The following is a 20,494-nucleotide window of genomic DNA, read 5'->3' on the forward strand; positions in this document are numbered from 1 at the left end:
AATAATGGTAAGGAGATCTATAGGAATTAATAATGGTTTTCCATTTGGATGTAAAAACAACAAAATGGAGAAATGTCATTCACATGAACACTTGTTTTAGTATGTTACATTTGATTTTTTTTTATATGTATACCTTGCATTATGTGTTTCTTTGTTATTGTGGTAGTATAAATTTTTTATTATATATATCAATAACGTTTTTACAAAAGTAACCCTTTGGGGTTGAGCAGTTGGTTTGGAGGGTATCCATATAGAAGACCTGAGATCGAATCCTCCCTCAATGCCTTCTGGGATTGAACATGTCGTACATGGCTTGCCTAGTATGGTTTACATCCCCTGTGTGGTTTGCAAGCTCATGTACCAAAAAAACTTTGACAAAAGTATATATTTAATCGCGCGCGCGAAGCGCAGACACATTAACTAGTTATTAATATAAGAAAAGGTAATTAAATAGAGCTAATATTAGAAAGAAAAGGAAAAGTCCGTTATTAGGTCTTCCTAATTGCACGCTTGAATTAATATATAGGAACTGAGGGATAGAAGCGAGCAACAGTCATTCAAGGGCGGCTTCATAAAATTAGTGTCCTAAAGCCAAATTTTAATTAGAGGTTTTATACTTTTTTATATAGTACGTAAATAGTACGTATACACACATATATGCAAAAGAATTAGTCTTGCCATTTTTTTTCATACTTGTTGTTTATAGTATATATATTCTTAAATGACATAAAGTCTTTAACTTCATATAGTAATATTATTATTTATATTAAAGGGTAATTTAAATAAATGAGATGTTAGACATGTATTTGCAATATGTTACCTATGATATTGTTGTAAATAATATATTTACTAATATGAATATTTAAGTAGTTTAATTTAAAGTTTTAAAAATATTTTACTATTAATGAGTAGACATCTTTCTTTTTTACAAATCTTTTGTACTTTTTAATTTTTTCTATGAACATTAATATTGTCTAATTTGAAATAAAATTATAAAATTCATTATTAAAAATTTTGCCGACCTAAATCAGGGCTTTACGAGCCTCCTACTAGAGTCACTAGGCCACCCCTAACATTCTCAATCAAATTTATAGAGTTTCGATTAAGATAAAATAACAGTGACAAGAACATTAAAGACACTAAGTATGTCATTCAGTTACTAAATGTTAATGAAGTTGGTTGAACAACACATTCATGGTGGGGCAGTAGTCTGTAAATAATTGTTGGCCATCAATGAGGGGCAGCTCAACAGAACTGATCATCAATGAGGGGCAGCTCAACAGAACTAGTGGCCTAAAATAAAAATATATTAAAAGACCTTGAAACTTCTTTTATAAACTCCATAAATATTGAGACACAAAAAAATCTGCATAACTTTGATCTAGTGGTGAGAGCGCAACTAAAGATGTATGAGTTAGGCGCACGTCATATGGTATTGAATTCTTACCTTAAGTAAAAATGGTAAAAGGGTGAGCCCATTATCCATCGTGTTTTGAGCCATGTGATATTTGTCTCGGGTATATCTTAGTTAAAAAAGATGTGACACAAAAAAATTTGCTTTCTGGTGTGTGGATCAATCAAATATGATAAAAAGGAACAACTAATTTAGAGAATTTGAATTGAAATTAGAAAGTAAAATCGTGAGAAACATAAAAAAAGACTATACATGAAGGGAAAAAATAGAATGATGATAAGGTAAATATGTTATTTAAAAATAATTGTTGATCATCAATGAGGGGCATCTTAACAGAACTGATCATCAATGAGGGGCAGCTCAACAGAACTGGTGGCCTAAAATAAAAATATATTAAAAGACCTTGAAACTTCTTTTATAAACTCCATAAATATTGAGACACAAAAAAAGCTGCATGACTTTGATCTAGTGGTGAGAGCGCAACTCAAGATGTACGGGATAGGCGCACGTCATATGGTATTGAATTCTTACGTTAAGTAAAAACGGTAAAAGGGTGAGCCCATTATCCATCGTGTTTTGAGCCTTGTGATATTTGTCTCGGGGATATCTTAGTTAAAAAAGATGAGACACAAAAAAATTTGCTTTCTGGTGTGTGGATCAATCAAATATGACAAAAAGGAACAACTAATTTAGATAATTTGAATTGAAATTAGAAAATAAAATCGTAAGAAACATAAAAAAAGACTATACATGAAGGAAAAAAATAGAATGATGATAAGGTAAATATGTTATTTAAATTAGTGAGAGAAAAAAATTATTTTATTAAGTCACCCAGTCATACCTCTACCAAATTTTAAAAATTATTACAATTTGAAATCTTTTATTAATACAATAACAACAACAACAACAACAACCCAGTATAATCTCACTTAGTGGGGTCTGGGGAGGGTAGTGCGTACGCAAACCTTACCCCTACCCTAGGTGAGTATATATAGTCCCTCTGTTCCAGTTTATTTGAACCTATTTCCTTTTTGGTACGTTCAAAAAAGAATTACCTCTTTCTAAATTTGGTAACAATTTAGCTTAAACTTATAATTCTACCCTTAATGAAAAGCTATTATAACCACACAAATACGCTGTGCCCCTTTTTGACTTGTTTAGAACCACAAATTTAAAAAATCTTCATTTTTTCTTAAACTTCGGGCCCAATCAAATGGGTTCACATAAATTAGAAGGGAGTAATAGTTAGAGCCATCAATATGGGCTTGGCCCGTTGGGCCAACCAAGCCCAACTCAGCCCGTGATTTAGCAAGGCTGGGCTAGAATTATTGGAGCCCATTTATGAACGAGGCTTTTAAGCCCGGCCCGAAAAAGTCCATGGCCCGTGAGGCTTGACTGAGGCTGGGCTGGACCGGCCTGCAAGCCTAATTAAAATATGTATTTAAAATATAAAATTAAAATTATATGACATAAAAAATATGAAAAGAGTATTCCAAGCTTAAAGTTTATTAAGCTCATCATATTAAAAGATCAAAGTCTTAAAACATTAATTAGTTTTAAAAATTTAATTATTTTTAATATTAACTAATTAATATTTTATACAAATTGTAGATGTAAGTGAAAGTGAAGATGTTAAGACAACCTTCTCACAAGCGGATTCAAATGAGATTGATGAAGATGATGTGTTGGATATCCCATAAGCGTCATTGACGTTTTCTTGAATAGTTTATTTTGAGTTTTGACTTTTAATGAATGAAATATAGAGCCTGTTTGACTTAGCTGATTTAGAGTAGCTGATAAGCATTAGGTGCTGAAAAGCATTTTTAAGTGCTGAAGCTGATTTACAAAATAAGCAGTTACGTGTTTGGATAAAAGTGCTGAAATTAATAATAAGCAGCGGAAGAACTGGGTATACGAAGAGTTTTGGTTTAAAAATAAGTATTTTAGGGATAGAATAGTAAATATTTTGGTCAAACCTAAAGTGCTTATAAGCTGAAATTTGATAAGTTAGGGGAGACCAACTTATGACTTTTGACTTATAAGCACTTTTAATTTTACCAAACACGTAAATAAGCCAAAAAGTGCTTATAAGCCAGTTTGACCAGCTTATAAGCTTAGCCAAACACCATCATAGTCTTGTCTTTCATTTTTTAGTGTTTATTGTGATATATTGGAACATTATAAGTATTAAGTTTTCTGAAATTTTTCCAATAAGATTTTTTTAGCTTTTAAATATTTATCTTTTTTTAAGTTAGAACTTAAAGAAAAATATAAAATTATATTTTAAAAAATAATGGGCCGGCCCGTGGGGGCCCGCAGCCCACATAGGGCTTGGGTGGGTTGATCATTATAAGGCTCATCAAAATAGTGGACTAGCCCAGCCCAACCCAGCCCAACCCGTCAATTGCTAAAGCCCACGTGGATTGGGTTGGGCTAGCCTGACCCCGCACATATTGACAGCTCTAGTAATAGTATTTTATATTTTTGGGGGCCTAAGGCAAGGGTTTCACCACTTGCCCTACCCTAGAGCCGCCCTAGCAGTCATTGGAGAGGAAAAAGAAAAGAAATGCACAACGATATCGAGAAGGAAACAAACAGAATCAAGCCATGAGCACGACTGCTGGAACATCCTGCTCAGTTTTCTACTCACGTAAGTAATTTGGAAATAGTTGAGATCACTCCGCCCTCAACCAGAGTTCATATGCCTAGAATTTGAATTCTGAAAATTCGGATTAGTCGGGCCAGATGGTACTGATTACCGAATGGTTAAATAAGTGTTGAAATATGCTTGGACCCTTTGGGTTTTCTGAGACCTTTTCTTTTCTCTTTTATCCTGCATTAATTTATCTTATTATTTGAATTTTGTTACCTATTAGTATTACATACCACTAGTATAACCTGGCTTAATGGCAAATTTCTCACTGTTAGCTCCTAATTCAGAATCCATATCATACATTTGAATTATACATTTCTGCTAGTTTTCACAAATAAATTTTAAAAAGTGAAACACATATATAATTCGGATTGAGGCTTGCATGCATGTCTCTAATCTTTGTACGTATAGTTCACAAACTTTAATGCCCAAAAGAGTATTACTTCGTAATTAAGATGATCTTAAGCTTTTCTCTTTGTAAGGATCGTAAAATTAATATGTTCAATTTCATATGTGCATATCTAACATTTTTTTTCTTAATTGATTGATGATTAATTCGCAGGGAAAAAAAGGTAGTGACATTTTACATATGTTACTATTCACTATACGTGGAACACATTTTTGTTGATTAAAGTAGAACATTTACTGGAAATCAGCAATTGCAATAAACTCCTTGTAATGCATTTACTTGATTATGTTTTCAGTGTCCAAGTGATTTTTCTATTTTGGTTTCAGGCTTCTGCTAAAGAATCTTTTTAGCTATTATCTTACCAATGATCCAATCCATAGCTAGCTACCTAGTGTAGTCTTTTATTGAGATAGGACTGGGGGAGGGGAAGAAATTATAAGAAGCATTGGTCTTTAGTATTTCCTTAGTTTATCCTTTAAATTCTTTTTCATTACTCCCTCTTGTCCACATCTCGTGATTTTTTTTTTGTTTTTTCACACATATTAAGGAATTCACCTTTTAATATTACTTAACAATGAAATTAACCACAATAACCTTCATTTGCTCATTGGAAATATAACAAACTACTCATAGGCTTTTTACTCCACAGACAACTTTGGAAAGAAGAAGTTAATTCCTTCTTAATATCTGAAAACATTGAATATTGTGTACCTCAAAAAAAAAGACTAAAAAATCACTTAAAGTGGTCCGGAGGGAGTAATTGATTACATTAATTAACAAGAGTCTACTTAATTAAGATTTGATGGATCGGGCTTGTTTTATTTTTTAGCACATTTCAATGTTGAGGAGGAGATTTATTGAGACTTATTTCTAGGTGAACTAATTAATTCAACTCTAAATTAATCTAATTCAGGAGGGGTTGGACAAGACAAGGATAGTTTTGATGCTATATATGAAGCCATGAACGGATCTAGCAAATTTCTCCCAGGAGAAATTATAATGGCTATTCTCTTAGCATTAACTGTGAAGCCACTTTTGCGTTTTAAAAGCGTCTGTCGATCCTGGCATGCCTTAATCCTCTCCCTTCCCTTCATCAACATGCATCACGATCGAGCCAAGCGCAACAACTTGATATGTTTCTACAAACAACATGTATATAACAGCGTCTCAGTGTGTGAAGATGAAACTATTACCGATTTACTTTTACCTCCTCCTACTCTTCCTAAAAGATGTAGACAGATTGTTGTGGCAGCCGCTTGTCGAGGCATGGTATGTTTTTCATCTGCATCGTGCTCTAACTCAGCAGTGGTGTGGAACATTGCTACAAGAGAGTACAGGATTTTCAATGGTATCGGACGAGGAGATATAGATGGACGCTCTTATTACAGTATAGCTACAGGTTTCACCTTTCTTCCTATCATCAACGATTACAAGTTGGTTAGGGTCATAATCTATGCTAATCAAACTGCATATATTAAAATCACTAGGTGGAATGGTGATAATAGTAGTATCCCCGCAAAGGAAATGGTGACGGATTTTCCGTATAGTATAGTCCAACATGGGCATTGTTTGAATGCAAATGACGCTATTCATTGGATAAGACATGATAAAGTTGGACCGGTTTTGAGTATTGTAATTGCGTTTGATATGGTTGAGGAAAAATTTAGACAGATAGCAACACCATTTAATCAAGAAAAACCAATTAGACATTACCATCGAAAGCTTGCACTACTCAAGGAAAGTACACTAGCCATTTTTGGTTCTTCAGTTTCTTCCACAGGTTATCTGTCATTTCACATTTGGGCTCTCAAAAACTATCGAGGTGTTTCAGAATCTTGGGCTAAGCAATTCACATTTGAAGCCACCTCTCTACTATGTTATGACCTGCAGCCATGGGGTTTTTGGCTGAATGGTGAAGTGGTCTTCTATAGAATGGAAGAAACACCAGGAAAAATGGGATTGTACGATATTCACACCAATCAAATTAAAGATTTTCCTGTCGATATTGATTTTGATCACTTATTGCACTACTCGTCAATCATCCATTACAAGGAGAGCCTTGTTCCACTTCCCCAGATGAAGAAGAATAAGATGACAAATAATGTCTGTTGTAATCATTGCCCTTTTCAAAATGATCAGTTCAACATCAACTGATCATCATGCTTTAACTACTTTTTACTAAAACTTATTTCTTTTTTGTGTTAGAAGTGTTTTTTCCAAAGTTAAATGTCGGACACCTATCCTCTGCATCAAATTAGTGGTGTCCCAACCTCCTGCTCAAGGTTAGTCGTGATTAGTACTAGTTCCATTTTAACTCCAACATGATATATTACCTCTTGTATACTATCATTTTCTTGGTCATTGAATTCGGTTCATGTTATGTGTTTTTGAAAATTTGCGTATATATTTAATAACGTCAATGACAAGAGTATGTGATCATTATAGTAAACTTTTATCTCTTTCTTAAATGCCTGCTTAAGTGACACTCTAATTCAAAAATAAGAAAATGTTTCTTGTCTTGTGAGACCACATAGGGTATGATTTTATTCTGGGAGCAAGTTGGCGTAATTAAGGAGATTTGGTAGGTAGAATTTTTTTAAAGCGTCTAAAACACATTCTATGTTTCATATAGATTACAAGAGGCCTATACATGTGGTCCAATTTAATTGTATGACTCACAAGTGTATTATGTCTTCATACTTAGAACAAAGTCAACTAATTTAAATTCAGGAGGCCTCGGAGAGGAAAAAAAAAGGTAATTTTGCATGACCCCACCTTGATTTATACAGTATATATATGACAATTCGTACTGTTTTCCAAATAACACGAGTCAATTCGTACTTATTTGTACTGGATCCGCCCCTACTATAGTTTGCCTAATTACTATTTAGAACTAATATACAATTGTTATTAACTTGTATTGAAACTCGCAACGAATAAAACATGTGTCACCTGTATTCGATTGGGCAACGAATACAACATGTATCAATATGTATTGTGTTTGTTCGCGCAATGAATACAACTAAGGCGAAATACAAAGATATCGAAAAGTAAAATATTATTGTTGAAAGTCAAACTCAAGACCTCCACTAGCTAAGCAGACACTCTAACCAACTAAGCTACAAGAGCTCGTTACTCTCTTGTTTTAGTTCAAACAATTAATCTATTATTTTATGAATTTTTTGTAAAATTCAGATATAGCTATGAATGGTAAATTTGTTAAAAGTATAGCTATAAATGATAAATACAGTATAAATGTTTGATGTGTCGTATTTCCCCAATTTATAAGGGACGATATACCCTTCTGGATAATTGGATTACACTCTGATTCCGAACTTAATTCATGTACTAATTAATATCATATTTTATTAACGCGTCATTTCTCTAATGAATATGATCTTCTTCTTAACTCGTTTACGATATATCATCTTAACATCTTTGGCAAAACTCGGATAAGAAATTAAGAATTTGATAGCTTCACGACTTTTTCTCACTCTTTGCTTCTTCCTCTAATTTATCGTTATTGTTAATCTATGACTCCATATAATCCAATTCGAAGTTAGGAGTTAGCCGAAAGATAGGCTGGCAGTCGATAGTAGTTCTAAATGAATATATTGCTAAGCAGGATGTTGGTTTTTATTAAGATTAAAATACATATCTAATTACCTCTAAACACAAGAAAACTAAGACTATTTTCTTATTTTCAGCATCTGAATAAGTACAATCTATCTTTATCTAAGACTAATAATTATGAAAATTTAAATGAATAAAAAATAAATATCATATTCACAAACAGGTACAAAGTTATTAGTTTACATGGTATTGCGTAAATTATTTTCTTGGCGAACCATACTCTAAAAGCTATTAACGGTGGAAAGCGCTAGCGATGGTGGTTGTACAGTTGTGGCAAGTGGTGGTTGTATGGTGATGGTAGGTGGCCAAGAGTGATATGAATGTGCTATGGTAGTTGGCAGAGGCGGATGTAGAGTTTTACACCGTGTTCAACTAAACCTAATATTTTCGACGCAGAGCATAAATTTTATGTGTAAAAATTGACTAAAATTATAGTAATAAATAGTAGGTTTGAACCAATAATTTAAAAATAAAATAGGCTAATGGCAAAAATCTTTAGGGCGAAACCCCTAGAATTCAAATCCTGCATCTGCCTCTGGGTAGAAATGATTGGTAATAATGGCTAGTAGTGGATGTGCTTAGCAATTTGTATTGGCGGTTGTGCGATAGCAGCTAATAATAAAGGTGGTTTTGGAGTGGTGATCGGTCGTGGAGGTGTTTACGCTGGTCGTATGGTAATGATCGGCGGCGACAATGAAAAAAATTGATAAAAGTGTAAAATTCACATGAAAATTTAACTGAACGGGTCAATAATTGTAAAACTGTATGTAAAGTTTTAATATTTAGACCTTTTAAAAGCTAATATGTGAGCGTCAAAAATAAAAAATAAATTTACATGATAGGCTGAGACATGAATGATTTAAATTTAGATTAGCATGAAACAAATGAGGCCTTATGATCCTTTAGTTTATCCTAGTCCTAAAGATCATATCCACTAAAATTCTAGACAGGGGCAATAGATTTGTGCTAGCTAGAATATCTACTTTGATCTTGGAAAAAAAAAGGGGGGGGGGGGGGGGTTAACATATATATTTATTCTGAACGTATGACTATATCAACCAGCTGAATTTATATATGACAATAGTCATCTATTAATTAAGAACTGAATGTAAAGAGTTATATTGCATGTCTCATTAACGGAATTCTTTTTAGCATAAAGTAGCTTTTGGTTTTGCTCTAGACAATAAGATATAATTTGCTCCCTATATATGGGTAAAACCGGGCTCATGGTACACCCCAGTCTCCGACAGGATAAATTTAGCTCGAGACATGTAGACGAGGGACCGGAATCAAGGCAGGGGTCTCATCGAGTCAAAGTCCGGGTCATAACGCCCGCCCTCGAGAATATCAGATTCATGATTCGGGATCGGTCCGAACCCCGAAAGACTCCGAAGAACATTGTCAGGCAATCAAACACGACCAACAGAAGGCGAAATATCCGCGATTGGCCAGATATCACGGCATGGATCTCGGCACGTATCAATGAAGAACCGGCAATCAGTTAAACAGAATTTTTTTTACCTTTTTCAGAATTGTACCTAGAGTAGGACTCCCCTAATATATAAAGAGTGGTTTGATAATTCATTGAGGACATTGTAACACGCATGCCAAAGCAATATACCACTGCTTTTCATTGTTATTGAAAGCTTTTTTTTCTTTTTCATCAATACCGGTCATTGTGAGCCCGGATCGAGGGTGAATATTTTATAAAGGCTGGAATCATCCTCCTCACGTGGTTTGATTTTCTAGTATATTTTTATTTGCTTATTCTAACGCAGTTTATCCTGAGTATATCCATTACCAAAAAATATACGTCACTTTGGGACGCGTGCCTCCTCGTTCCCTTTTACCTATGCCATTATGCGACCTTGGATTGATGTTGCATATTCAGTTCCTATTGCAGCTGCTACCGCAGTTTTCTTGATCTACCCAATCGCTCAAGGAATTTTTTCTGATGGTATGCCTCTAGGAATTGGATCTATCCCGACTTTAGGGTTAACCAAAAGAAAAATAGGTTAATTACATGAGTTTCAAACTGAAATTTGGATGAATAATCCGTTTATTTAGTTTTATCTTTTTTCCCACCTTCAGAAGTATATTAGTAGAAAATAAATATGACACGTGGAATTATGTGTGGCTGACAAGGCATGATACGTGGATCACTAAGAAAGTGACAACTGGAATACTGCATTAGAAGATGCACGAGATACAAGAGGCACGAGCAAATCACTCACGAAATGAAGGGATGCAGTTGCTCGAGTCTAAATCATTCAGTAAATATGGGCTGAATGAATCAAGACAGTGAGAAGGGAAAGATTCACGAACCTCTAATTAATGAGGAAGAAGAATTGGAACCGTTATAGAATTTCCACAAACAGTTACGATTGCCAATTATAACGGATCATTAGTGTCATTAATGTCAAAATGATTCAGTTATAAAAGGGAGAAAACGCTATAAATGTAAACCCCTATAAAAGGGAAGAGAATTTCATTTGAAAGGATCATTTGAGATAATATTGGAATATATTCACTTTACTTTTCTGCTATCTGTACTTTGCAATCAATTATTTCTTTACTTAATTTTGTCTTTTCCTTTCATATAATTGAGAAAGTACGAAATTTCTTGGTTATCAGTAACCCGAGTTCTTCTAAAAATAGGCTTTGACCGAAAGACACATTTTTTGGTTAAATAAATTGGTTCTGTTACCGAGAATCTGATAATCTTTTCACTTTTCAAATTCATTTTTCTGTCAAACAATCATGTCGACTGCCAACGACAACAACCAACAAAACCAACTGAACCAACATAATCAACAAGAGGATGAAACTCTAATCCCTTCACCCTAAAATTCTCCTCAACACCCCCGAGACGGGTCACCTGAAAGATCAACGTCACATGCGAATAATCAACAAGGGGAGGGTCAAACTGTTGAAGATGCATTGAAATAACTAATTGCGGAACACGTCAACAATTCTCTTCAAGCTTTCTTTAGTGGATTACCAACTGTACCACCAACTCCACCTCAATACCGCAACCATAGAGGACCCATGCTCAGGACTTGCTAATTCAGGCAGTGGAGGAACTCCCAGCGAATCTCGCGATAGAAGGTCAGGTACCCCAAATAATTCTGATTTATAAAGTTTAGTACTAACTTTGCAGAAACAGCTCAAGGAGCAGAACAATCGCATAGATCGAAAACCTGGTGTGCCACCCGTGATTAACGGAGTGGATATTGATAAATATTCTCAACAGCCCTGGAAGCCAAGTGCTGCTCCATTGCTGATTCCAAAAAAGTTTAAGATGACCGATATTTCGAAGTATAATAGGACAATCGATCCACGAGATCATGTAACTGCATTTACAACTGGCATGAAAGGCAAAAACTTGACTAAGCAAGAAATTGAGTCGGTGCTGGTCAAAAAAATTGGCGAAACACTCACAAAAGGAGCACTAACATGGTATTCTTTTTTACCAGAAAATTATATTGATTCTTTTACTGAGCTTGCAGATTCATTTATAAAAGCACACTCGGGAGCTCAAAAAGTTGAAAAGAGGATGGAAAACATCTTCAAAATAAAACAAGGAGATACAGAGCTACTTAGGGAATTTGTGGATAGATTCAGCGCGAAAGGATGATGTTACCACATGTACCTGATAATTGGGCGGCCATGGCATTTGCAAGTAACCTAAATGAAAAAAGCTCAGAGGCTACGAGGAAACTCAAAGAAAGCTTACGAGAATTCCCTGCTACAACTTGGAATGATGTTTATTACAGGTATAATATGAAGCTGCGGATAGAGAAAGATACTATCACTCAATCACGGGGAGATGAAAGAACAAGTTCGAGGTTACCAGAAATGGAAAAAAGGTCTGGTAAGAACATGTATGAACCTTGCATGGGACCAACAAGATGGGATTCACGTTCTAAACAAAAAAAACCGAGGTACAGTTCTAGATCAAGGGACAGAGATGAAGGTTCATCATCTAGGTTGGGAAAGGAGCGAGATGCGCGGGATAACAATACGAAGGCAAAGATTGGTGATTATATTTTAATGTTAGTACTTCTGAGCTAGTAGCTGTTTTAAGAAGTATGGGAGATAAGGTGCGGTGGCCAAAAGAAATGAGATCGAACACTAACAGAAGGAATCCGGATTTCTGGTGCGAGTTTTATAATGACCACAGTCATAAAACAACATATTGCAGATTGCCACAAGGTGAAATAAACCACTTGCTAAAATAAAGTTTATTTAACCGATTTGTTTAGTGAAAAGGGTAAGCAAGCATATATGAAGAATAGGCAAGAGCCTCCAAAACCCCCCTCACCAAAAAGAATGGTTAATGTGATAAGCGAAGGAGAAGAGGTCAACGATGTAATGTATACGGCTGCAAAAAAGACATCAAAAGTCACGGTTACCCATAGAAAGCGAGTTCGCCAAGTTTTGGAAGAAGACAACATAACGTTTGATGATGCAAATGCATATGGCGTGATGATCACTCACAACGACGCACTGGTAATATATTTACTTGTACATGATACTAATGTGAAACGAGTCATGATTGATCCAGGTAGCTCTATAAATATCATTCTTTTAAAAGTGGTAAACGAAATAAAGTCGATGATAAATTGGTGCCCAAAGCACGTGCATTATTTGGATTTGACAATTCGAATGTTGTTACAAAAGGGGAAATAGTGCTCGCCACATTTGCAGAAAGAGTTGTCAAAGATACAAAATTTCAAGTGATAGCTCTCGATAGCAATGACCAATCTGACTTAAGCTTGGAACCTACTATCCAGAAAATTAAACAAGCAGTCTTCTCTTTTAAACCGTATAAAGCTCCAGGACCGGATGGTCTCCACCCTTTCTTCTACCAAAAGTTTTGGAACGAAATGAAAAATTCATTAATCAACTTCTGTAAGGAAACCTTTAGAAATAAAAAAATGGTGGAGGAAATGAACAAAACCTACATTTGCTTAATCCCAAAATGTCAGAATCCAGAGACTATAAAACAATTTAGACCTATAAGCCTCTGTAACACTGCCTACAAGACCATTACAAAAATTATAGTTAATAGAATCAAACCGCTCCTCCCAAAGGTCATACACCCCACCCAAACAAGTTTCCTAAAAGGGAGAAGGGCTTCTGATAACACCATCATTGTCAACGAAGTAATGAACTACTTTAAGAGAACTAAGAGGAAGAAAGGGAAAATGATAATTAAAATAGATCTTGAAAAAGCCTTCGACAAAATAGAATGGTCCTTCGTAAGGCTCTCACTAACCTCTTTAAATTTTCCCAAAGACCTAATATACCTAATAATTTCCTGTATCTCTACCACTTCAACCTCTATCCTGATAAATGGGTCTAGCACATATTTTTTTAGACCCACAAGGGGGATTAGGAAAGGGGACCCCCTATCCCCTACCTGTTCATAATCTGCATGGAAATGTTGTCCAGGCTTATCAATCATGAAATTGATTGTTGCAATTGGATCCCCATAAAAATGTCTAACAAGGGAGCACGGCTATCACACCTATTCTTTGCAGATGATCTAATCTTAATGGCAGGAGCCAACCAAAAAAGTTGCAACTCAATAATAGACACCCTAAATAAATTCTGAAACTATTCAGGTCAATCCATTAACTTTCAAAAGTCAAGAGTTATCTTCTCCAAAAATACCCCCTCCAGAAACAAGGAATGCATCAGCCAATGCTTATCCATGAGATCCTCAAATGAAGTAGGGAAATACCTGGGATTCCCAATTCTGAACTCAAGTCCATCCAAAAAAGACTTCCAATATATCATTGATCGACTCAACAGTAGGCTACAGGGTTGGAAAATAAACCTCCTAACTATAGCAGGAAGAACTACCCTAATAAAATCCACCGTAGCAGCCATCCCTAACCACATCATGCAAATTTACATCCTCCCAAAAGATACCCTTAAAAACATTGACACCATCTAAAGAAATTTCTTGTGGGGGAGCACATGTGAAAAAAGAAAATGTCATCTTATTAATTGGACCACAGTGGCTAGGGATAAGAAGGAAGGTGGTTTGGGGCTATACAAATCCAAATGGAAAAAATCACTCTTTCAATGCGACCCTGGCATGGAGATTTGCAAGGGAAAAATAATTTCTCTGGGTAAAAGTCCTACAGAGTAGATATAGCATGAATAATCCCTCTACCAAATGGAACTCCCTAGATAAAAAAGGAGGAACCCACATCTGGAAAAATATCTGTATTGGAGGAGAAATCTGTGAAAATGACATCCATTGGGAAGTAGGTAATGGGGAATCCATAAACCTATGGCATGATACCTGGATTATGGACTCAAGTCCCCTAAGATCCCTCATACAGGGCCCCCTACCTCTCAATGACCAATGTCTCCTTCTAAATTCCATCCTAGAGGAGGGCTTCTTTAACCTCAACAACCTCTCCTTCGAGCTTCCAGAAAACATCCGTAAAATATTTTTAGCGCCTATGTAAAACAAAGCGAGCCGGAAATTGACAAATTTTCATGGGTGGAAGGATCTAATGGGTTTTTCTCGACAAAAGCTGCCTACCAAATTGTTGCGACTCAATCAAAAGTAGAAGAAAACATGATAGACTTCTCTTGGTTATGGAAGCTAGATACTCTAAACAAAATTAAATCTTTTCTATGGACAGTTGCCCACAATAGACTCCCCATATCCAAAATGCTTTTTAATAGGAAAATCACTGCCTCCAGCATTTTCAACATATGTCAGAATGAAGAAGAAGACATGGAACACATGTTCTTCAACTGCCTCCACTCAAAACCTATTTGGGATCAACTGGGAAGCTTCTACAAATACCGAAACCAACCCCACAATGACCTCACTATGCGCAACTGGTTAAAAACTCTTTGCCAAACAAAATCCTCTTTTAACAGATATTTAGCAAAGGCAGATATCCCGCCTTTCACCCTTTGGCACATTTGGATTCACAGAAATAATCTTATCTTCAACAACAATAAAACTCCTCTCTTGTTAAAAAATATTGTTAAAAGCGCAACGGAGTTTAAATTGTTAACAGATTCTATTAAGAAACCTTGCTTAAGGACTACTATTTACATAAAATAGAAGCCAACGGATTCAGGAACCTTCAAATTAAACATCGATGGCTCAAGCTTAGGTAACCCAGGAAAGGGAGGTATTAGGGGGAGTTCTTCAGAAACAGTGATACTAATAGGATTCTAGGTTTCAACATATTTATTCCTCATGCAACTAATATCTACATGGAACGCCTCGCCCTTTTACATGGTCTAAAATAGCCATACAATAAAACATCATGCCACTAGTGGTTGAAATATACTGCAATGTTCTAGTCAACATGCTTATTAACGATAATTGTCTATACCAAAATTTGATTACTGATTGTAGATGGATGCTTACTAGAGCAGGGGAGCCACATGTCACTCACGTCTTCAGGGAAGCAAATGGTGTGGCTTATCTTTTGGCCAAGCATGGAAGCAACTCGAACTTTTTTGGAAATCCTATGTTGTACTTCACCCCGCCCCCTTTTGTTGTCTCTACTTTTGAACTGGACGAGCTAGGAACCTTGTGTCCTAGAATAGTCCCAACTTGTAATAACTTTTAAACAGGCCGGAATAAATGTCTTCATTACCAAAAAAAAATGATAGATACGGACATGGCGTATGTGAGCACCTAATTTTTGACCATATTTGGTTTTGCCACTAACTTTTAGTAATTAAATAGATTTTAAGTTTAATTTTAATATTGTAATTTTATTTCACCTTTTTATAGGTTTAGTTTAGATAATTTAAAAATTACAAAAAAAAAAAAGAGTTACATATTTTTAAAGTATTAGTTTTATTTTTATTTTACAAAGAAAGAAAAATTTCAACAAAAAAAGGGATATAATTTTATTTAGCTTAGTTTAATTTTAAGTGAGAGGTTTTTGAGAAATAAATATTAAGTGTAGTAATTTTACCTTGCTTTTTATTTACTTATTTAGTAGGAGTAGATTTTTTTAGTAATTATCAAGAAAAGAAAAAAGAGCCTAAATTGTCACATGGCAAAAGATTCTCTCTTATCATCTAATTCACATGTACTTTTCTAGCAATTCCTACAAATAACACATACCCTAGACAATCACACTCCTAATCCTTATCTCTTCCACCAATTAATCCCTATATCTACACATTCATTACACAATTAGAGGAGAAAAAAAAATAGGGGATAGAAGATAGGGACGGAAAACAGAAAAACGAAAGGCAGAGAACACATTTTTTTTGAAGCTAATTCCTCGAACCCCCATTCTTGCAATAAAAAGCTTCAGCCGCAGACCAAAAGAAAAAGGCTCTGGATCTCTCTGTTCTCTTAGACACACAACATACAGAAAAAGGGGAGGGCACGATTTGCTGGGTGGAACCTTTCCTCTTTTCTTTGTCTCCCCATAGTCAGACAGAAAACTTAGGCACATAGCAGGGGAGGAACGAAATAGTCAAAAAACAGAGAGAAAAAGGATGAGAGCACAAAATTTTGAGGGTGAGCAGCGAAGGAAAAGCGCAGCAACTAAACACCATATTAGACCACCTGAAACCTCCCCATAATAGTCCCAAATCAGCTGCAAACTCCAGCCCAAGAGAGCAGCAAATAAGCTATGAATCTGCTAAAAATTAGTCCAAAACCTCACATCAAAACAGTCCCAAACCCAGCCATTAGAGCCACCCAAAACTAGCTGCGTTGCAACATGAAACCAACTACTAAAACCTCTTTCTTCAACCTTAAAAATGCCGCAGCTGCACCTCCATTCATTGTCGTTGTTCTCTTAAGATGAGGAAGTCCAGCGAGGTCAATGTCGAGGTCGCCGTCTTGGGTCAAGGTATGGTCAAACGCTCGTAGTTTGCTATTATAGATGATTTACAGTGAATCAATAAAGGTCTGATCTTTATTTAGTTTTGATCTCTTTTATTGATATATTGTTGGTGCTTAGTTGTTGGTTGAGTTTATTTTGATAAAATTGTTGTATGAAGTAGCATACTGTGTAGTGGTTGGAATTATGCATGTGTTTTTGTGTTCCTACTATTTTTTCACGTTCTTTAACCCTATTAGTTGGTGGTTTAAGAATATTTGTAGAAATTGATGAATTATTGTCCAGTTAACTGTTAAGTAAGTCTTGAGTTTTTCACTTGGGATTAAAGGGATTTGGGTCATAATTTAATGCAAATGGGCAGTGGCATTAATAAATCATTTTTGAACCTATAACTTCGTGGTGCGTTTTAAGAAGGAACCACGGGAATGCCTAACACCTTCTCCCGGGTAAACAAAATTCCTTACGTAGTTTTTCTAGTTTCGCAGACTTTAAACGGAGTCAAAATTCCTCGATTTGGGATTTAAATGAATCGGTGACTTGGGATGCCATAAATTATCCCAAGTGACGACTTTGAAAATAAATAAATAATCCCATTTTGATTAATGTCACTTAAATTGGAAAAATTCCTTATTCCTATCCTTTTCGGGTAAAAAGGAGGTGTGACAGCTCTGGCGACTCTGCTGGGGATAGAACCCAAAATCTCTGGTTCAGGGTTCAAGAATTCGAGCTTGTTAATGTGATTTTTACTTGGCTTTATTAATTGTTGATATTACTGTATTTTGTGGGCCTAATGTGCTAATTGACGCTACCGCTTTGATATTATTTGAACTGTATTAAACTGTTTTCTTACGCCTCCCTTCTGAGTCTTCTAAAAAATGGTGCACACATTCGCATGGCCCGCTTTTCTGTTAGAGGTCGTACCAAATAGAACGAGGATGGATCTGCCACTAGGCGAGGTAGACTTTCGTGCTCCCAGTATGTCGCTCCCACCTCGGCTCAAGTTGTCCACTTGGGTAAGCCATGTCTAGAACAAATTCCAAGGTTTAAACCTAGAATAACATAGCCTCATGCCGGATCCCTAGTAGGTACGTTTGTTTGCATCACGTGCATTTGACTTAAGGTACTCGACATAGGAGTTGGGTCCGTCTAGCACAGGTGTACCCGAAATAAAAGACCCTCCTGATGCACCTTCTGTGCTATTTGTACATTTATTTACTTTGGCTTGCATGTTGACCGGCTAAGGAAACACAATCAACAGAAAAACCAAGAGTGAGGCAGGATAGAAAATTCACCCGGTTCTGAGAACCTCGGTATTTGAAAATGCCTCGAAACTCTGCCAAGATTTTTTGAAATAAAATGTGTTTCAAAATGAAAGTGAGTCCATATCATGTTTATTCCAATTATGTCAAAACTGGATGAACTACACGGGTGTAACGACTCGACCGGTTGTTTCAGGATTTACCACTCCATTTCCCCCATTTCCACTTCTTATTGCTTTGTTTATCGGTATTATGTGTTATCGGATTTGTTGGCTTGGGTTCGAAAAGGTTTTGGTGAGGTTTGAGACACTTAGTCTCTTTTGAGTGAGCTTAAGTTGGAAAAGTCAACTAGATATTGACTTATGTGAAATAGGGCTCGGATATGAATTTTGATGGTTCGGATAGCTTCGGGAGGTGATTTTGGACTTAGGAGCGTGATTGGAATGGGTTTTGGAAGTCCGGAGTAGATCTAGGCTTGAATTGGCGAAGTTGGAATTTTGGCATTTTCCAGTTAATAGGTGAGATTTTGATATAGGGATCGGAATGGAATTTCGGGAGTTGCAATAGGTCTATTGTGTCATTTGGGATATGCGTGTGAAATTTCAGGTCATTCGGACATGGTTTGATAAACTTTTTGATCGAAAGAGGAATTTGAAAGTTTTTAGAATTCTTAGGCTTGAATCCGATGCAAATTTGGTGTTTTTATGTTGTTTTGAGCATTCTGAAGGTTGGAACAAGTTTGAACGATGTTATGGGATATGTTGGCATGTTTGGTTGAGGTCCCGAGGGCCTCAGGTGAGTTTCGAGTGTTTAAACGAACCATTTCAAGTTGAAAAAGATCGCAGAAAATCTGTTGTGACTGTTGCAGACTTTTGGTCTTTGCGTTCGCGAAGGGTTAGGGTGTGAGGTTGGAGGATTGGCCTTCGCGTTTGCGAAGGAGGTCCCCCGTTCGCGAAGGGTTGGGGTCATTGAGCTACGCGTTCGCAAGAGGGAAGCCGTGTTCGCGATGGGTTGTGAAACTGAGTCTTCGCGTTCACGAGAGGGGAGACGCGTTCGCGAAGAAGGAATAAGTGGTCAACGTCAGGTTTTGCTTCGTGAACGCGAGGCGTTGACCGCGTTCGCAATGAAGGAATTTTAAATGCTGGGCAGAATGTTTAAAAGACTCATTTCCGTGATTTTGGGTCTAAGTTCCTCCATTTTTGGGTGATTTTGAAGCTTTTGGAAGGGGATTGAAGAAGGAATCAAGGGGGAACACTTGGGTAAGATTTATGGACTTAATACTCAATCCTAATGTGATTTCTACCTAATTAATCATGGAATTTGTAGAATTTAAGCCTAGATATTAAAGAATTAGGGATTGTAATTGGAGACCTAGAATTTGGGATTTGAGGGGTCGTTTGGGGTTAGATTTTGGTGCTATTGATATGAATGAACTTGGAGAGTGATAAGGAGTCTATTGATGTAATTTTTATCGGATTCCGAGACATGGGCCTGGGGGTCGGGTTTGGCCAATTTTGGGATTTGTGTTGTAATTTGATTTCTTTCGAGTGGACTTTGTTCCCTTAGCATATTTTGATGGTTTTGCACTGATTTTGGTTAGATTTGGAGTATCCGGAGGCCGATTCGAGAGGCAAGGGCATCGCGGGTTAGAGTTTGGACCGGATAGAAGTGAGTAATGATTGTAAATATTGTCCTGAGGGTATGAAATTCCGGATTTCACATCTCTGTGCTATATTGAGGTGACGCACATGCTAGATGACGAGCGGGAAATCGTACACTGTTGAGGATTATGACTTAGTCCATCCCGAATAACTGTTTTACTACGTATTTGATTGCAAACTGCGTATTTGATTGCAAACTGTGTGCTATCATCATGTTTTGGGGCTGAGTGCCATATTTGGGCCTCGTGCCAACTGTTTTGGATCCTTAGGGGATTTTTACTACTATTCCTCACTGTTTTGACTTTATACTTGTACTCAGTCATGCTATATTCTACTGTTTTTATAACTCATCCATGTTTACTCTGTTTTGACATCTTAAATGATAGTTTGAGCTGGGCATTATATTTTACTATGCCCAAGTGGCTTTTAGAGATTTCTGACTGAGTAGCACCGAGGGCCTGTGTTGTGAGGTTATTATGGGATCGGGTTGCACGCCGCAGCAGTGTTCTACTGACTTATGATTATAAGGCCGAGGGCCTGAGTTGTTATGCCATGAGATGCCTTGATATTGCGCTTGGGCCATAAAGGGCCCCTCCCAGAGTCTGTA

At 36.4% G+C, this 20,494-nt stretch overlaps 1 protein-coding gene across 1 annotated transcript; it reads left to right on the forward strand.

The window, feature by feature from the left end:
* The first annotated feature begins 3,922 nt into the window (after positions 1 to 3,922).
* LOC104232034 (F-box only protein 8-like) lies at positions 3,923 to 6,729 on the forward strand. The gene is made up of 2 exons (XM_009785130.2): positions 3,923 to 4,064; positions 5,390 to 6,729. Exons 1-2 carry the CDS (start codon positions 4,022 to 4,024, stop codon positions 6,628 to 6,630), a joined length of 1,284 nt encoding a protein of 427 aa, XP_009783432.2. The 5' UTR covers positions 3,923 to 4,021; the 3' UTR covers positions 6,631 to 6,729.
* Positions 6,730 to 20,494: the final 13,765 nt, after the last annotated feature.

This window comes from Nicotiana sylvestris, chromosome 1 (genome assembly GCF_000393655.2).
Source record: "Nicotiana sylvestris chromosome 1, ASM39365v2, whole genome shotgun sequence".
Classification (NCBI taxonomy): Eukaryota; Viridiplantae; Streptophyta; class Magnoliopsida; order Solanales; family Solanaceae; genus Nicotiana; species Nicotiana sylvestris.